Source organism: Armigeres subalbatus, chromosome 3, assembly GCF_024139115.2.
Source record: "Armigeres subalbatus isolate Guangzhou_Male chromosome 3, GZ_Asu_2, whole genome shotgun sequence".
NCBI lineage: Eukaryota > Metazoa > Arthropoda > Insecta > Diptera > Culicidae > Armigeres > Armigeres subalbatus.
The window spans coordinates 209750700-209771157 of NC_085141.1; the positions used below are offsets into that span (position 1 = coordinate 209750700).

Here is a 20458-nt window from a genome sequence, read left to right on the forward strand (position 1 = left end):
TATTTATTTTTAAAAAGTGCAAATTTTGCAGCGCAATTTCTGAAATAACAGAGAAAACCAAAAGAAGGTGGCTAATTTTGTTCAATTAGCACTGCAAACTAGTGAAAAAAATATGCATAGCTTCAAATGGCATCAAGTTTCAACTTATAAAGAGGATAAGATATGAGACTGCTAATATTGGCTGACTGTGTAACGAGCGGAATGGAGATCCACGTGAAATGTGGCAACACTGATACGAAGAATGCCAGAGAATGGAGTAAAACAGCTTTCAGCATTGCCCTGTCAGTGCGAAGGGAAATATGTGTGCATTGTGAGATAGCAGTTCGAAAGATATACACGAATATTATTTGTATCCCAGTTTTTTTTTTATTTCGGTCGGTCCAGCGTAACATTTTGTAGGACAACATCAAATCGTACGAGTGAGGTGCTAATTGTTTGGAAAACGATAACTCCCAATTGTTTACATGCATTTTGTACGAAAATTCCAGCATACTGTTTTGTTGGTTTGACAGTTATCAGGACAGGATTGCTGTAATTCATTAACACTGAGTGTAATTGTGTGCGGTACTTTGCATTTACTACGGGAAGGAATGTGTTATGATCTGGTGAATTTAGTGACAGTTCAGCTCTGAAGGTATCAAAAGCAGGAAGGAATTAAAACCATCTCTGGAAACCATTCAATGAGAAGATATCGGAGCAGACCATTGCCATTTACAACTTAGTTTCTCGTTGATTAGGCTGCGGCTGAAGTGCTGAGTGGGTCATTGAATTGGTGTTTGCTGAGACTAACAGTTTCCATTGAAGACGGAAGATGAATAATAATTGAATGATAAAAAATGGTGGATCAGAGAAATTGTAAATTTAGTACCGAGGCGAAGTAAAAGCAGTATTTATACATTGAGAAGAAATATTACCCTCAAACAGGCGCACGGTCGCACACACGATTTTTTATTTGTGTAAGAGTCTGCTATTTCTTCGGGTAATGTAAACAAGTAAATGTTGAGACATATATCCAGTGAGATCACTGTAAGGTGTTGTGGGAGATTTACAAAACAGTGGATGGATAGCACCTCCTACTATAGTAGAGAAGTTACGCTACAAATTGATGTGGTGCTAGCCTTGCTTACCGTGGCATGATTCTACAGAACATAGAACGATAAATAGAACATAGTTTACATCTGAGTGCAACCTTAGCATGGAATCGGCACGTTCACATGCTCATATCTGCATTTGCTAAGCTTGCGTATGGACACGCATGGGGATTGGCGGTAGCGCGATTGAGCTAAGTTTAGTGCAACAGTTGGAAGAAAAACAACAATCGACGGTGGATTAGGTTTGGGAAATTGCGGAAAAGAACACATAAACTAGTGAAATTCAGTAATATTAGTAAAAGTTAACATAGCTTGTCGTTAACATTGGTAAACTCGTTAATAAAAGTGAAACTTGTGTAATTAAAGCTAAGTACATGAGTAACATAATGAAATAAACGATGTGCGCTAACGTTAACCTATATCTGTCAGTTGTATTTGAAGATGAATATGTGATTGAAAAGTTTATTCCAAGATGTTCATGGTAATAAATCACTCGCAATGTAGTTTACCAACGATGTTCCGAATACTTGCGAGTGACTATATGTGCAAGTTTTATTACAATAGACGAAATGTTGATCACTAAATTGAAATTTGACACAACTCTCCACGATGAATCTGTATGATAGCCAATCATTAGGAACTTCGCCGTAAAATTTTGTCAATGCATATGGTAAATCGGTTCGTCGAGAGGCGGCCAAAAACTTGAATCGTAGATTTGTAAACCCCGTGACAACTTCATCTGCGTATTAGGTGTGTCAAAAATAGTTTAACACATCCGTGAGCAAGTGTGTTGCAACGTTGTGTGCGGGTGTCCAACAAGTCTGAGGAAGAAACAACAGAAGTGCCAGATATGTTGTTCTGAAAAGCCATTTTTTGTAATGCTGTGAGAAGAAAACAAGTTGATGAAACATAGAAAACAGCAGGAAGCTCCTAATAGAAAAACGACAAACGCATCGAATCAGTAGAATTGAATCAATCAATGACATCAGTACGATGGCGATGGATGAAGCGAACGACGGTATGATGATCCATTTCGCAAGAAACCGCTATGCTACTAGCTCCATGGTCGAAACGACATTCGACAAAATGTTTCACTACACCGACAGCACAGTGGCTGCGCCGGCAAGCAGCACGTTTTTCAAGTTCCTAGCAAGATTCTCAGGTAATTATTATAGTTATTGATTTTTTTTATTGCTAGTAGTGTAATCAAGAGTGGGGTGCCGGTCGGGATTTTTTTTAATAGCACTTGAGTTTCGTTAGACAAGTTATTTCACAGGGATTACTTTTGTTCCCAATATCTCAGTTACATACGTGCAAACACGTTGGGACATGATTACGAAGATAGCTTTAGATCAAAATAGTTGCTATTTTGGTCATTTTTTCACTGTTTATAAACTATTATCAAGTTGCTCAGCAATACCATAGGGCCCCCGGTTTTAACACGCTGATCAATGTGTCGAGAATCTTTTTTTTGCTTTTCTCGTGCAACAAAGTTGTAACAAAAGGCTATCATTTCACTGCAAAATCGAACTTTTATAAGAAGTCTGGGAGACCCATGATGTTATATACCAATCGAATTAGCTCGTCCAGCTGAACAAATGTCTGTTTGTCCCTGTGTATGTGTGTGTAAGCAAATGAAAACCGAAAAACTTTAGCCACTTTTTCATATAGTAATTTTTAACCGATTTTCTCGCAACAAGTTGCATTCTATGGGGGACAAACCATAGTTGATCACATATAGAATATTACCGCGATTAGTCATTGCGTTCAAAAGTTATAAAGAAAATGGTTTATTGAACCATATATGGTTGTTTGGTTGATTCGTCTTACGGCGTTTGCACGAGCCGTAATGTAGGCAAATATTTATGATGTGTATCACACTAAGGCAAAACCAAATGATTGAATCGAGAAAGGCATCCTCACCGCTAGGTGGATTAATCTGGGTTTTTACAATATTCCTGTAATATGGACTATCTTCAACAAAGCCAACGTTCAGTATATGCTGAGCTTTACGAACCTACCAAGTGATCGTATGCGATTAAATAGCTACTTATCTGAGTTTTCATAAGTGGTCTAATAAATCGAATTTCTCTGGTTCATATTACGAAATGCTAATAACTGATAACGATGATATGATGGACGGAATAGCTCTTTCACCAGTACTTGCATATCAACCAGCATGGTAACCGTCAAAACGCATAAGATGATGTTTCTTTATTTTTGTGTTGGAATTTGGCAACAATAAAAATTCATATAGGGGAAAAGGCTCAAACCTTGGCATATTATGCTGTGGTTGAGCACATTTATCAATTTAAAAAAAAAAATAAATTAAATTTATCAATTTAAATATTCATATATTGAAGATCTAACCGTAATTATGACGCCAAATGGCTTTCATACTTTTGTTTATTACGCCAAGTAATCAAAAACAACAATAATGGGGACTTTATGTTCGGCCAATTTCCCTAATATCAGCTCTGGTGTTGGATGCTTTTTCGGCCCATGAAATGTTGTTGCATTATTCACTGTACATCGTTTGTATAAGCCGTAAGGTAGGCAATTATAATGTGCTGCTTCAAGTGAAAATCGTCAGCCGAATTTTGGCAACGAGTGTTCAAAAAAGTTTTGGTTAATTGTTTCACTATACTAATAAAAATAGTAAATTTAACATGAATGCTAAAATAGTGGGATTGTTATCCGTTCATCTAATGTGCGAAAATAGGTAAGTCCATTCTAAAAACTACTTTATTGGGCAAAAGAAAAATCTCTTGCTCTGCCTGCCTGCTTAAGTGATGAATCTTGCGTAATATGAATCAAGTCGGCTTGATACACATTTTCAAAGAAGCCTTGATAAATATCGTTCTACAAAACGATGTATTATTGTTGAATTATTGATTAATTTGCATGATGAGCCAACGTTGTATCCAGGCCTAACATTACATCCGTTACCCTAGATTGTTCAGTAAATGGATGAACCTTCCCCAGTAACATTTTGGTTTTATAATAGTTTTAAGCCACACTTATAGAGTGGGAAATGGTCTTTAAGAGCGTTATAAAACTAAAAATGTTACTCATCTCTTTTCTCTAGAGCAAACTTAGAAGAAATCGTGCCTACTTGATGAATTTCTTTTTTCGTTTCATCACTTTTACGCCTCACTCACTTTTCGCGAAAATTTCGGCAAGCAATTACAAAATTTTTATAACCGCAACGAGATTCGAACCTAGAACATCAACAAAAATGGCGATGGGATGCGGCCACTATTGCCATAACACCACAGCGACTGCATGTAGGGATTAGGATGTTTGTTCCATAAAGGCCACTCTTTTTGCAATTGTTGATGGCACGAAAAGGAAGAAAGGAGTGAGAAAACTAGCAAATCAACTTTTCACGACACTGGTAGTGAGGGAGAAAAGGTCGTCTCTCATCACACCTTTTTTATTTTCCCGCAAACCGATTTCTCGGTAAAATCAGCGTGAGGGAGCATTCTCTGCTCGTGAGAATGAGTGAGAATTACGAACCCTGCTTATAATAAATTTCTTTTAAAAAGCCCCACTTGCGAAAAAACATGTTCCCCAACATAAAATGAGCGAGAACAAAGCGTTTTATCAAACTCCCTCGGTGGGGGCCGCCTATCTCAATCAGTTTTTTTCCAACTTGTTACAAGTGCGATAGTCTTGTTGACAAACCCTGACCCTGAATGTAGCCAAACATCTATTATGTATGTTGTTACAATTCAATCATAGGTAATACCCGAAAAGTAGTTAATTACTAATGCTTTAATCGCGCTATGTGAAACGGAATTGAATAGTTTTGGAAATTTTACTGAGCTAATAAAGGATTCGAATTTTCAATAGTTTAACGTTGATAATCAATTGTTTTAATGCAATTGACAATTTGCTAGAGAGTTTCCGAGTCGATTGATAAGTAATCTGGGAAATCGACCGAAAGATAGAGAAGCTATTAGCGTTTGAAATCTCGCCTTATTTTGTGACGGTTTCGGATTTGGAATATTCATTTGGTTGGACCATGTCGATATTCCCTATACGATATTGAAATCCCTATATATATTGAAACCGAAGGAAACAATCAACGGAAAATAGTATCAGACGGAATTGATTCGATTAAGCCAAGCATTGCCTGAGAAACGGCTACAATACTAGCAGAGGCAACAGAAAATAATCTTCAGTATGACAACGCTCAGCATCACATACCTAGAACCAATGAAATGGGAAGTTCTACCGCACCTGCCTTATTTCACAGATATTACACCTTCCGAATATTACTTGTTCCGTTCGAGTGCACATGCAGATCACTTATGAAAAAATCGCAAAATTGCTTGATTCGTGAAAAACTCCTAATAAAAATAGTTCTACTTTCATAGTATTCGCCCTCTGCCAGAAAAGATGGTAGAAGAGTGTGGCTAGTGATGGCCAATACTTTGAACAATACATTTTCACCCAATTTTTTCTCAATAAAGTAGAATTTTCAAGGAAAAAACAGAGGGACTCCTACGCTTTTTTTTGTGATACAATTTGACAGCCTCTGAGTAATTTATAATAATAAATATAAGTAATTTAAACCTCGTGTATGATCTATAATTATTATCATAATTTATCTTAAGTGTAATTTTTGGTTACGGTATATATTTTGAGTATTCTTAACGAAGAGGTATCGACAGTTTATCGTTTTCTGTGATTATTCCTAATTCCGATTTATTCTCAAGGTTCTCAAAACTTTAAGAATTTATATTGAAATTGAACTTTTGTAAATTTGATTGAATTCGGATTACAATAAAAGAATCAACTTATTTTTCGGAAACTCAGAAGTACTTCTACTGCATTACCAATTTTCAAACTTTTGCTGGAAATATTATTTATTGTACATTTATTACACATCAAAGATAATAAAATATTCACTTCCTAATAAAATGTATTGTAATTCTGTCGTATTTTATTTTTTTCATTTTAAATTTCATCTGAGATTGAATAGGGTTGGTGTACCAATTGTCGCCATACATAAGAACAACTATTTTTTAAAAAATAAGTAAAAGGCATGTGGGTGGATTTTATATATCAAGCGAAAGGTTTTACTTCCTGCTCCTTAGAACAGCTGTGAAAACCACAATAAAATTTGTTATAATCATCGAAATTGATTAATCCACAATAGGAACGCATGCACCAGTTGTGGCACTTTTCTTAATTTTGGTTCCTTATTTGGCAAATCCCATTGTTTTCTTATGGGACCGGCCAAATAGGGACCACTAGTGCGACAACTGGTGCAAAGGACGTCAAAAACTAAGCAAAATCAATTTTTACGATTATGCTTTGCTGGTTTTGGAGGAGATCAAAGGTTTTATCGTATCATATGAATATGCTTTATCGATATGAACTTGGTTTACGGTGATTTGATTGGCCATTTGGCATATAAAGCACTAGTGCGACAACTGGTGCTATAGCCACAACTGGTACATCTAGCCTAGTCGTTGTGATGCTGCACAAAAATACAACTTCCCACCAATGGTGTGGAATGGTTTCATTCATTTAGTTAGAGTTTGACTCATTTGTTAATAACTAATTGTAGAAGCTAAACTTTGAAAGGGATTGTATTGTGGGCTTGTAGCATTGAAGTTTTTCAACAATTCTGTTTGAGTTCAATAACGAAGATAAACCCAGTAGCTAAATGATTTTCTAGTCTACGCTAAATTGTGTTAAACTAGTGCTGCGTAATACTTACATGATTAAATTATCATTAATACCGTTTAAAGTTTCTGTTTCTGAAGATCTAGTTGCTGTTATTAACGATCCATTTTATTGGCCAGAAGGTGTAGAAACTCGCGAGCTCCAGCCAAAAAACGTGAACGTACCCAGCCGGCACAAACTGATTCAAATATCAATGCACAAACTGATTCAAATACTCCTTCGCGGTTCGATGGGTCTATATACGAATCGAAAATTACGCTCCATTCACTCGATTATGTCAATTTGCGTCCAATTTGCCAATAATCGTCGCCGTTATATCTGATGTCAGAAGGACAACAGTGCCCAGGCTACACTTCCAGCTAAAGTATGTAACCCTTAGCTGGCGGTCAATTGTCATGGAAAGACCCGTGGACTCGTGAATATTGGGACTTGTGAGTTATGACCAGAGCTATGTTTGACGCTTCTTGCCAGATGTCGTCTCGTTATTTCGTAGCCCAAAATTTTTCTAGGGAAACGTTCTAATAACTTTATTAACATAGCGCTCCATAACGCAAGGAGTTTAACTAGCAACATTCAAAACTATCGCTCCTTCGCTGTAAACCTCAAAATTAGTTAATAAACGTAGTGACGGTGCTGCATGATTTCCTATACCCAGACTAGAAAGGACATTCATAACAGACCATTGTGTGTCAAGTGGTCATATATTTGCTGAGAGAGTAATGATTCGAATATTTTGAAAGCTCTCAAGGAATACTAATCGGACGATAGTCTCTTTCAGTAACAGAGTGGTCAATCTCTCGTATTGGAATTACTTTTGCGTTTTTCCAATCGAGGGGAAAATCCCGAATGTTTGAGAGAGTAACACACATTTTCAAAACGTTTAGTGGAATTAAATCGTTGCCAACAGCATCACAAGAAGCATTAACAAACTCAGTAAGTATTTCGTCATTGGTAACACACCTAAATGAAAAATTCGGTCGTGTTTTATCATCCCAGTACAAGTCTCTACAAAATAGGAATCGAGTGCAAATTAAACGTTTGTCGTTGGTACAAAAGCACGAAGGCCTCTACTTTTGAAGTGTTCGACATTGAAATCTAAGAAAAACATGATAAAATAATTAATTAAATCAACACCTCCTGAATCGAAATCCGTCCACCGTGAAGGGATTTTGAATCAATGGATCAAAATCCGTTCAGCTATTCTTTAACTAAATACTTAAATTGAAACAGACTGATTGACTTAACTAAAACTGTAAATAGTTCAATACACACCTTTAGAAGAGATCCATTTGATTTGTATTTCGCTTATCTTACTTTTTGATTCGTAAGTTGTAATCAAAGTTACTTTTGTTGCAATTATGTTCTGCACGAAAACAAATGGCGCCAGAAACTCCGCGTTTGGTGAGTGGGTATTAAATACTTTCATTCTCTTTCGATTATTATAGAACTATACTAAAGTTTACTTCGGTTTTCTTGGCAGATATCTAAAGACAATAGCTTTGTCTATCGTGCTGGAGTGAAAATGTAGTAAAATATGCAAAATTAGCTTACCTATTAGCGAAATAGAGTGCAAGCAAAGAGAGACTCCCTTTTGCACATACGACCTATTCTCAAAGCAATCTAGATTTGTCTTTGATTTGTTTTGTGTTAATTTCAAAGCCTACTTGCCATCTCATTGGCTTAAAAACTTCTTGTCAAGTATTTGAACAACATAAGATAAATTATTTATGTCAATAAAGGAAAAATACACAGGATTTGACAGTTAGGTACCACACATGTTTCGGACAGCAGACCAAAGGAATCGAAGCGACAATCTTTATCTGGTAACTCAAATATCTTTTGTTAAAGGGTTTCAGTCTTCGAGTATCAAGCTCCTAGGCAAAGTTGTAAAAATAACTTCGCTCTAAAAGTCCAACATACAACACATTTCGAAATGAAGTCTCTGAAACGTGTTATTGACAAATGACTAAATGATTGAGACCATCTCTCCTTGACACCAACAGAGTTATCAATTTTACCTCCCATCATGGTATTCAAATTGAATAGTGATTTGATCTCTGTCAGCTTCTGTGATTGAATTATTTGGGTTTTAGTTTTAGAATAGACCATTTCATTCGGATTTCATCAAGAAATATTTGAATACAAACTTGTCGTTCTTTGTATTTTTACCATTTCACAGTCGTGAAAAATCGCTTTTGATATTTTAGATGGTCAAGATACGACCGTATGTGAAATAGTTAAATTGTCTGACAATATCTACACCATCCATTAGTAACGATTTTATATAACCAATAGCAAGTCTTTTACAAGATATGTTGCTAACTTGACAAACTCTCAGTTTATTTTTTATATCGCCTGCTACACACCTCCAACATAACACACATCATAATTTCCAAATATATTCGGCGCATAGCCTGGTTGGTGCCCGGTTCAATATGTTCCCAAATGACGCACACTCGCACGATGCGCACGTAGCCGTTTGCCTACAAACAACGTGGTCTCTTGATGGAACAGACGGAGGTCCCTGTCTGTATGACGATCGCCGCTGAGTAACCCCCACAACCGCCGCTCGCTGCTGCCGCCGATCATTTTCACCAGCAAGTTCACCGCACACATTTTGATGCCATTTCCTTTCAGTTTCCTTTCCTTTCCCGACGCAAGAGCCGGAGCCCTCCTCGGCGAACCGCACGAATGGAGGCAGCAGCGCAGCGGCAGCATGTGGTGCATTGCCAAAATGCTTGTGTATACACACTTTTTCGGAAGAAGATCCTTCTTCTTCCGATGTTTTATATGTGTTTATACAGTACGCCGCATTAAACGCAACCTAGACGCGACAGATGTGAATATTTTTTTCAGACTTGATTTTTCGGTCTGTTTTCGAGCCGGTTCTTAGAAAATATTGCTTAAGGAGATGCGTGAGAGGGAGACAGCGCGATAAGAAGGAGTAAGAATGAGCCACACCCCGGAACAGAGGGCGCTGATATTGAGTATCATTGAACATTACCACTATACTATACGATATTCGCATAAGAGTATTATGGTACGTTTGTTTCCCAACCGACTTGGGACTGTTATTCGATGAGCGGCAACATATGAATGCCACAGAGAGGAACCCTCTTCACGAGCAATGCTTTTATCCGAGCAAAATAGAAGGAACAAACTAGAATTCAAGATTTTCAACCTATTTCCAGTCTAGCTAGCAGCATGGCCGAAGAAGTTGGGAACAGCCAGCCGTACCAGCCGACAAGGGTGTCAAGCGGAAAGGGTCCTCACTGCACAATGGAAAACAAACATCATTTCCTAAGTGGGGAGGAAATTGCAATTCTTCGACTCTACACCATGATTATCCTTTTAAACAGGTCACAGCACATTGCACGTGCTCCAGATAAGACTGTTGCAATGTAGCTGGGAAGTAATTTCGTTAGGGTAATGTATTTCTTTGGACGGCCACCACCGGACCACAGATTACATGGGTGATTTATCATGATTGGCGGATTGTCGTGAACAGTTGGAGGGTAAAATTGCGGAAACTGGAATAGAATAGATATTACAGGATGGCGAATGCTATCATTAATAGGAATCTTCCGTTGGGCGAGGATATGTTTTACATTCCCTTCAGAATATGTCTTCACTTAATTCAAAGATAATCGGAACATCTCATAGTAGTCGAAGTAGTTGAAATGCTAGTTTTGAAGAATCGATCGAAGATTTATATCATTTTTTCCATGCGTCCATATGGGATTAACATTGATGTACCAAAGAACATGTTATAAAATATGTCATTGAACTTTGAAATTTGTTAAGCAGGAAATAATCACATCACGTAGGGTTAGAATAACTTCATATTGCCATATGGTCCCACCTTGCTCCATGAACCAACGAACCCCAAACGTTCAACCCTTTCCATTGGCATTCAAATTAACTTCCCTCATGATTTAGTAAGTTTGTTGTCATGGCAAAGGTTTGTAGGGTGTTTCGTTGTTTAAGTAAAATGTCTTAAAGATTCAGAGTAATAAAGTTTTATTGAACGAGAAGTTGATTTTCGTTTTTGCTCCTTGGCTATGTTCTTCCATAGTACCGCTAGAACAAATAGACCGATATGTTACTCGAAGTCAGGGTGTAAGTGCCTGGTACAGCGGCATTATGTGCATCCGTGAAATGACACAACATCAATGCGGCTGTTAGACTGGTGTATGAAGCAGCTATGTTTGTTGAAACTATTTGGTCAGCTGTTTTAGTTGGATTAGTTTTGTTACGAAGTGTGAACGCAGGATGAATTATTCTTTGTTTCGGAGCCTAATTTTGATAAGACGTACACTGGGGTCGCTCTTAACGCGGTTTGTGTTTGGCTGTTTCTTGCCTTTGGATTTATTGAAATACAAGCTGATCCTTCGAATCCGCAAATAATTTATTTATTCTCGAAAAGGTAAACAGGGGCCTCATTGCGCATCTCCTTTCGATAACTCTTTAGTATGGCAGTTTGCATGGTTTGCTCGTTTCGAATCGAGATGCGCAATGCCACCCCAGGTTTTGTCTTGTGTTCTATCATATTCAAACTTTGCATAAGATTTACAGATTTTCAGATAAATGAAGTGCTTAACACATAAATTGACAATTTTGTTATGTGAATCTTCATGTGTATCTTAAATCTAACCCCAACTGTCCGGCAGTGGTATTATGGAAGAAAGCTGTTTGTACTAAACTAAGCTTTATCCCAGGAGTTAGAAGTTGTTAGCTCTACTGCTGCTTCCGCGACCCATTTCAGACTTCCCGGTAATTCATCTCCAGTCCGAGGTCACTTTCACTTGCAATAAGCCCCGCCTGTTTATGCTAACATTATCAATCGAATAATGGATCCTTTTGGAATCATATAAAAACATATTGAAACAATCTTACCAAATTGATCCAATTCCGGATACATGAACGGATGAAGAAAAGATCACTGCTAGTCAAGGATGTTATCGATCATTTAGTAATCTGCGTTCAATCATTTAGTAGTTTGTCAATAACTCATTCCACCGGCATAATTTCAAAATGTTGTATGGTTGTATGGTGGACTTTCAGTGCGAAGGTTTTTCTACAACTCTCCTCAACAGGCCGATGTTCGAATTTCACTATTGAAGGAGTTGCGGTGCTAGTTTCTATACTATAAGTGATAACAAAATATGCAATCATTTAGTCTAAGTTACTGCTACTAGCGCTATAGCTCCGTTATTAGTAAAATTCAAACAACGAACTGTTAGGCAGAGTTGTAGAAAAACCTTTGCACTAGATGTCCACCATACAACACATTTTGAAATTTAGCCTCTGGAATGAGTTATTGACAAGCTACTAAATGATCGAAGGCAGATTACTAAATGATCGATAACATCCTTGCTGCTAGTGTCCACGAACAATTCACTTCACTCTTCTGAGCAATACGCTATTCATCCATGAACAGTCACTCTCAAAATTGAGCGTACAGTATAGATTAGTTGACTACATTCGAAAATTTCAAAGGAAATTAAATAGTTAGCTCGGTTGTTTTTAATGCATTTCAATATTCATCCCTTCCTCCAATGTATGCGTACATAAAATTGTTGAAATTGTTTCTCTAAAGTTCATTTATTTGAAAATAATCTCAAAATACGCCTATTAGATGTGATAAAATTGAGCGTACAGCGAATTTTTCTCTATAAAATTTCTTATTATAAACATGATTAATGTATTTTAATATTGTTTTTTCATGATTATATTTATAATAATAAACATCCGCTACTTAAACATTCAATGTTTTGAAATTAAACCATGTTTTGGTCAAAATGGCGAACAAGTGAGAAGTAAGAACATTGCTTTTTAATAATTCAATGCCTGTGGGCAAAATAAATGCTTTAATTTGTATGTTTCACCGGCATCGTATCTTATATATGATAGATAATCGAAATCGAGCGAGACATACGATTAATTTGTCAAAATTCAGTCGGTAAATGATGAAAACAGATGTAAACATACAGAGAAAACGACAAATGTTAGGAATGACATAATTCAAATTTAGTATTTCTTTAACTTAAATTTGTTTTAAAGCTCGATTATTGTCTCAGGTCTTTCATTAAGAGTAATATTATTAAATCCAATCATTCACAGTCAAATTCTAAAAGTACAAGGTGCATGTTATTTAGGGTACCGAACATAAAACAGCTTTTCAACCCCGTAGAGCACTTCTGATTAAATATTGTAAATATAGCCTCAAATCGTAATTTCATAATTAAATTTGGATTAAACTCCACGGTCTGTTACCATAAGGGATGCAATTGGATGATTTCCATGTGGCGAGTAAAAATAAACTTTTTTAAGAGTTTGGCAGCTTATTTAATGATATCTTGGTGAATTTAAATGATTCAACCAAATTTGTTCCTACGGTGACTGAGTCTTCAAATATGAAATGACATCTTATAATGTATCCGTGTGCTGCTCTTTTAGTAATATTATTATTAATGAGTGTCCTGAGCTTATAAGCTACCTATACATCGACTTTTAAATAAAGTTATACTTAATTTGAAATATGCCGTTCCCAACATTTGTCGTTTTCTTTGTATGTTTACATCTGTTTTCATCATTTACCGACTGAATTTTCCCAAATTTATCGTATGTCTCGCTCGAATTCGATTGTCTATCATATATAAGACACGATGCCGGTGAAATCCATATCTTAAAGCATCTATTTTGCCCAGCAGCATTGAATTGTTAAATAGCATTGTTTATACATCTTACTTGTTCGCCATTTTGATTAAAACATGGTTTAATTTCAAAACATTGAATGTTTAAGTAGCGGATGTTTATTATTATAAATATAATCATGAAAAAACAATTCTAAAATACATTAATCGTGTTCATAATAAGAAATTTTATAGAAAAACATTAGCTGTACGCTCAATTTTGTAACATCTAATAGGCGTATTTTGAGATTATTTTCAAATAAATGAACTTTCGAGAAACAATTTCAACCATTTTATGTACGCATACATTGAAGGAAGGGATGAATATTGAAATGCATTAAAAACAACCGAGCCAACAATTAAATTTCTTTTGGAATTTTCGAATATATTCATCTAATCCATGCTCTGTACGCTCAATTTTGAAACTGTATTTCTGATATTATCACACAGCTACACATATTTCACCAAAGTCATCCCCGAATACAAACTATACAAACGATTTCGCGCGCTCAATTAAGAAATACACTTTATTAAAGGTCGCCAAACGCGTAAATTTCATACTTCAGATCACTTAAACTTTTGTCTTCTAGTACATATATATAAAATATAGACATAAACAAAATTATTTCTTGCTGCAACGAACAAAACCGTGACAGTAAATTCAAAAGCAACCATCCGTGCGCATGGCCTGCTGCAATCCGACCCTTACATAAATTGACAATTTTGTTCTATTATAAAATAACCTAGTACAAAATTAGAACACTGCGCATCACTTGAATGCAAACGTTTCTTTTGGATTATTGATTTATGTAATAACTTGCAGACCCGACGAACTTCTTTTCGCTTAAAATTGATTTTTTCTGGGATTTTTTGAACATTCGCAATTTATTTAGAAGACGGGTAATAAATCGATTCTCCAGTGGAGGGATTTCGGTCACCATGAAAACATTTCTTATCTTAAAAACCTACATATACCAAATTTGGTACCGTTTACTTGATTAGTTCTCGAGTTATAAAGAAATTTGTGTTACGTTTGTATGGGAGCCATCCTTTGCAGAAAGGGGAGGAGTATCGAACCACCTCTGAAACATTTCTTGCCTTCCAAAACCTCCATATGCTATATTTCCATTTGCTTGATTAATTCTTAAGTAAAGAAAAGGAATTTGTGTTTCATTGGTATGGGAGCCCTTCTTTCCAAAGAGGCAGATTGAGGGGTCTCGAACCATCTTAAGAACCTTCACCGGCACCCTCTGCATACAAATTTTTACACCGGGGGCCGCGGAAGGTTCTTAAGATGGTTTGAGACCCCTCCCCCCTTTGGAAAGCAGGGACTACCATAAAAATGAAACACCAACTTCGTCATAACTCGAGAATTAATCAAGCAAATGGAAACAAATCTGGCATGTGGAGGTTTTGAAAGGGAAGATATGTTTCTATGGTGGTTCGAAACCCCTCCCCTTCTGGAAAGGGAGGCCCTCATACAAATGAAACATACATTTCTGCATAACTCGAAAACTAATCAGAGAATAAATAAATTTTAGGTGAAACGAAGTTCGTCGGGTCTGCTAGTAACAAATACACGAATAAAAAAAATCTAATGATGTTTGTTTATGCTAAATACCCCACATTTCTTTACTTACTGTGACACTAGAATCGTTATTTACGTGGTTTTACCTCGCGGGTTTTTTACTCGATTTTTTACGTGGCTTTTGAGGTTTACGTTGTTTTTATGCCAACATTGAGTCTACGCGATGTTTTTCGCGGATATTGGAAACTATGCGTTTTTTACGTGATTGTTTTTACGCGCGTTGGATTTTAAACGGTTTTATTTAAATTTTGCGTTCATGTCACTTGTGGGGAAAACAGATTTCAGAGCATTGAAAAAAAAAACCTTTTTTTGTCAAAATCTAATGGCTTTGTTGCCAAAACTGAATGTTACCAAAATCGAATGGAGTGTTAACTAGCTTGATATTTGTAGCAGATTTGTGATTATTGCACGATAAGCAGTTTAAGATGAAAAAAAATGCTGAGTTTCACTGACTTAGAGCATCGATCGTTGTGCAATAATGGTAACTTGGCCTAGAAACCTAGTAGATGATAACTGTAAAAGTGTTCATTGGACTCTAATCTGCCAATAAAAAAGATGTACCAAAACACTGGTATGTTCTGAAAAATAATTGAATTCTTTATTAACGTTTGTATTTGTAAGTAACGACTTACTTGACAAATTTCTGTCGGTTGGCAGGTTCTACAGTACATACGAAGTTTTTTCGATCTAGTTCGTTTCAGTTATGTTTTATCCATGGTGCCATACGCCGCTGTTTCCATGTAGTTTTTGAATCAACGGTATTATTCTAATGTGGCAGCGAAGTATCGTCATTTTTAAAGAAGAAAAAAAAAGAAAGTATCGTCATCCCAAATCCGAAAAACAGTGTTTATACCCGGGAAGTTTCGCAATTCTGGGCAATCTCGTGGTTGTGGAGAAGTAGATGAACCACGGGAGAAACTCGAAACAGACGGCAGATTTGGTTTTTAGCTGCACACCTTCCGTCTAGTCTACGGAACGGGCTGCTATTTTGCTAACTTAGGAGATATCCTTCAGGACGCCTTCAAGTAGTAGCTTAATGGGTGGGATTTTTTTCCGGCAACATCCTTGGTTTTATGTAGAACTTCCTCATGGGACGCTCCTTCCAAGTTTTTATTTGAAATAAGCCACGAAGCCTGCCAGGAGTAAACAGGCGTACCGCAAGAGTCGGTCTTGTCAGTTAGGGGTTTTCTCGTCGTCATGAACGGAGCGTCTAGCTTTCTACCATCAAACATCCACAATTTTATTCACGTCGACGACTTTCTCTTGATCGTCGTCACGGATAGAAGCGCCATCATACGCTGAACTACACCCGATTCTTTTTTACACGGGGGATACGTTCCGTGTAAAAAAAAAATCAGTTTAAAATTTGAAAATTGAAAACCCGTGTTAAAAAAGGTTTATGATTTCTCGACGAATCATGCAAAATGGAGCAACTTTGCAAAAATTTTGTATGGGATTTTTTTTACACGGCCGTGTGAAAAAAATCCGTGTGAAAACAGAATCGGGTGTACTTTTGTAAGACTTCCATGACCGCCAGTAAATTCATTCGTGGTCATGTTTGCCAAGGGAGGCGTCAACGATTCGGTCCGAGCAAAAAGTTGGGAACCATCCCATCCCCAACCGGAAAATAGTTAATGTGCCTGGAATCTCTATTGGTTGGGGTCTTATCTTCTGCATTTCCGTGCAGTGAAGATCAGCTGTAAAACCAGAGCGAATCTAGTCCGAGCCCTGTGTAAACCACAAAGGGTCAACGATCCGGCTGTGGATTGGTCAGGCTTTCATCGAGCAGGCTACACACCTGCTTATCCCACCGTAACCTCATCGAGAATCTGTCACCGATCATCAACCAGTACTTCAGAGCCGTATCCGCAAAGCCGCTTCTTTCGCCGCCAGCACATCCGGATATCATAGGAGCCCTATCCTTGTTCAAGGGGACCGGATCCTGTGCACGATGGCCGGTGTCTGTCTCTCCCAAGTGCAACGAGTTCTCTGGCATAAAGCAATGAGCTGGCACTATTCTACACCCACAATAAACAGCTCTATAGCTCATCATTTTTGCAGAGGTGGCAATTTTGTGATCCTTAGAAGGTCGGTGGCTGAACTTTTACACGGAGAATATAGAAATCACGGATATAGGTTTACGGATGGGTCGGTTTCTGGCCGTAGAGTTGGAATCGGGGACACCGGGACATAACTGACGAACTCTGACAGCCTCCTGGGCACCTGGAGCCTGGAGCATCTAGTTTCGCCGGAAAACCATGCTCAGACATTATCTGCCACAGTAAATTTATTTTCACTGAATCGTACGCTGCTTTGAAATCAATTAACAGATGACAAGTCTGCAAGTTATACCCCTCGGAATTAATCAAGGATTATCCAAAGGCTAAACATCTAGTCCGTCGTTGTTCGGCCCTCACGAAAACCTACCTGGTATCCGCCGACGAAGGACTGCTCAATCGGTTTCAGTCTGGTAAACAGAATACGTAACAGACTTTTATACGCCGAGTTCAAACGGGTGATACCTCTGTAATTGGCACATTCTAGTCAATGCCCTCTTTTATAGATCGGACATATAAGGCTATCCAACCAGCCGTGAATTCATACTTCCATATTTTGAATAATATAGTGGATTGATTAAGGCAGTTGCTTACTTTCAAATTTGAGATGCTCGACCGGGATCTCGTCCTTCCCAGGAACTTTTTTGTTTTTCAGTTCATTTAGAGCCCTCTTAACCTCATCCAGCGTTGGCGGTTCCATAGCATGACCGTCACCGAGTCACTCGGTCATTGCACATGGTTAGCACACGCACAGCCTTATGCTGCGGGCCGCGAAAAACCTCCGCATATCGTTTCATATGTCCATGTTGTCCTATATTTCAGCTATCACACTCTCTTCGTGCTACCTTTTATTTCTGAGGTAGATTCGTTTCTCTTCTGACCTTGCTACAATGTATCGTTCTCTATTGCAACGGGCTACTAGCATCCGACTCCTGGCAGCATTTTTCTCTTCCTGGTACTTCTAATACTTCGTGCACTGTTTTAGTCACAGCTTCGTGGATATTTTACCACAATCTGTTAACATCGCCAGATCCGTTGGCATCTTCTATCCGCTTGTCTAACTTCTGTAGGGGAAGGTGGGTAGACTTGATCCCCGGGGAGACTTGATCACCCCCTGTTTTATCGAGAACTAAAGTAGTTTTGTTCTAGCGTATTTTTTTAGTATAGATCCTCTAGAAAAATGACCTTTATGTGGTGAGTTATTCTTTGGATTGACAACCTTGTTTATTCTGCAGAGCGGTTTGTATGTTTTGACCTTCCTAAAGATTTTTTTATTGGCTACGCAAAATTTGAACAACTTTTCATAACAATGACCAAGGTCTTTCGTTTTTTCACAGCAACAAGCTATAAATATGCTTATTGATCTGTACTGATGAAAATGTCAACATTCCATCAAAGTTTTGAGATATTAGGATTTGAAGTTATTGCCTCAATATGGGGACACTTGATCCCCCATTAGTCTTCCATAGAAAAATTTGGCGAAAAAATTCAAAAAAATATAAATCTGTTCTTAGGCTTCTATTTTTTTCTAGATTTGACGGATTTGATGAAGGGTTGGCAGGAAAAATTATTTATTGCGTAGATCTCATAGAAAGGGGATCAAATCTCCCCAAATTTTAAAATAGCATGTGCTGTCGAATTCAATAACAAAAATCGTTCATGTATACGCACAGCAACTCGATAATTCCGCGTATTTTGAAGCGAAAATATTTTAAAAACATGAGGGCACCTTTCTAATTTTATCAAAGCAAGTTCTTGGAGAGGGATCAATTTCCCCCGAATATTTTCAAAGTCGATTTTTGACAGCTCTCCAAAAAATCGATTGTGTATCAATAACATCAATAATTTAAGGACTGTCATACATCAGTAAAGTTAAATAATATATTTCTTAGAGATTATGTGTGGTAATCGCGTATGTTTATTTACTTTTGGCTGTGATACATCGGAAATCAAAAAAGGGGATCAAGTCTACCCAGTCTCCCCTACTTATTAACAACCCCTTTAAATGCTAAGCGTTGGAACTTTAAGCACATTGTTTCAATATCCATCGAGGAAACCGGTTTTAATTCTGACCAATTCAGCCAGCGTTATTTCCGCACTTCAGAACGAGAGGCTTGATTCAGAGCATTCTCGCCAACATACCAACATACGCCACCCGAATACGACGTTTGTCTGGATCCCAGATAACTGCGAAAGACTTAACAACACCACGGCGGATCTCCTTGCTGGCATCGGATACGAAATCCAATGTTTTGCAACGTCCTTCCTTTTGGCAGATACCAAAATGTGGATTAAAAGAAGCTTTGTGGAAGATTGGGACCGTAACTGAAGTGCCCGTAACGTAACTACCACCACGCATTTCCGCAAAATTAGGGCACCACATCCACCTGAATAGACCTGCCCAAATCAGCAGGTTTTTGTCCAGTTCAGAGCTGACTCTCACATAGTTTCGGTGGGAATCCCTTTCGGACATCCTACGAAATCTGTAGTGTTCTTAACTCGGTCGAACACCATCTGTGCTGGTGTCGAAAACACCAGATTAAAAAAAACGTCAGCGTTAGAGATGCTCTCGCGGACGATACCGCCAATGCATTGGCTGCTTTCGCAAGGATGTATCGTCGCATCTAAATACAATTGCTTTTTGGGGCTTCCGTCCGGGTACAAGATCCACAATCCGAGGGGCACGGGCTTTTCTTGTTTTCATCTCAATTTAATTCAACTTAAGGTGAAACTGTGCAAAATCCAATCTGCAATGCTCACATGAACACAAGCACATGTTTTTATTAAGAGGAAATCAATAACTGTCAACCTTACGCACGATATACAGATCAAAGGTATATAATACTACTTAACAGATATTTTTTTATAGTTGCGTAATTGATTTCAAACATGTAGAATATTAAGGTATGTATACTCTTGAAGCACTACGGTACGTGCTTGAAGAGTAATACTCATCACAGCTCGTCACATCTGTTTTGTTTACAAACATCAATTTTGATTTTGAGAGGGATTCAGAAAAGTCAGTGTGTTTTATTCACGCAATGATATCTACAAAATACATTTATTGAACAGGGAAGCCACCAACATGGAATACTCTCTCCCCCTCTCTGATCTTACTAGAACCGAATCCCCCTACATAAACCTATCTAAAAGCAGAGTGATCCACGAGACTATGAAGAGTCAATTGTGAACATCAACTGAAGAACTTACTCATGCTACAGCATAACAACGATTGTTCTCTATTTTGACTTGAACATATTCTAGATACGATTAAGGTGACAACATTTGCCACCGTAGTTTTTCATACTAACCCGCGCCCCAATAGAA

General features: G+C 37.6%; 1 protein-coding gene across 1 annotated transcript in view; it reads left to right on the forward strand.

The window, feature by feature from the left end:
- The first annotated feature begins 300 nt into the window (after window positions 1–300).
- LOC134227984 (protein spitz-like) overlaps window positions 301–20458 on the forward strand; it is a 156326-nt gene continuing 136168 nt past the window's right edge. Inside the window, exon 1 of the mRNA XM_062709715.1 lies at window positions 301–2253. Within this exon, the coding sequence (XP_062565699.1) occupies window positions 2085–2253 (169 nt within the window). The 5' untranslated portion in view covers window positions 301–2084. The remainder of the gene's footprint in view (window positions 2254–20458) is intronic.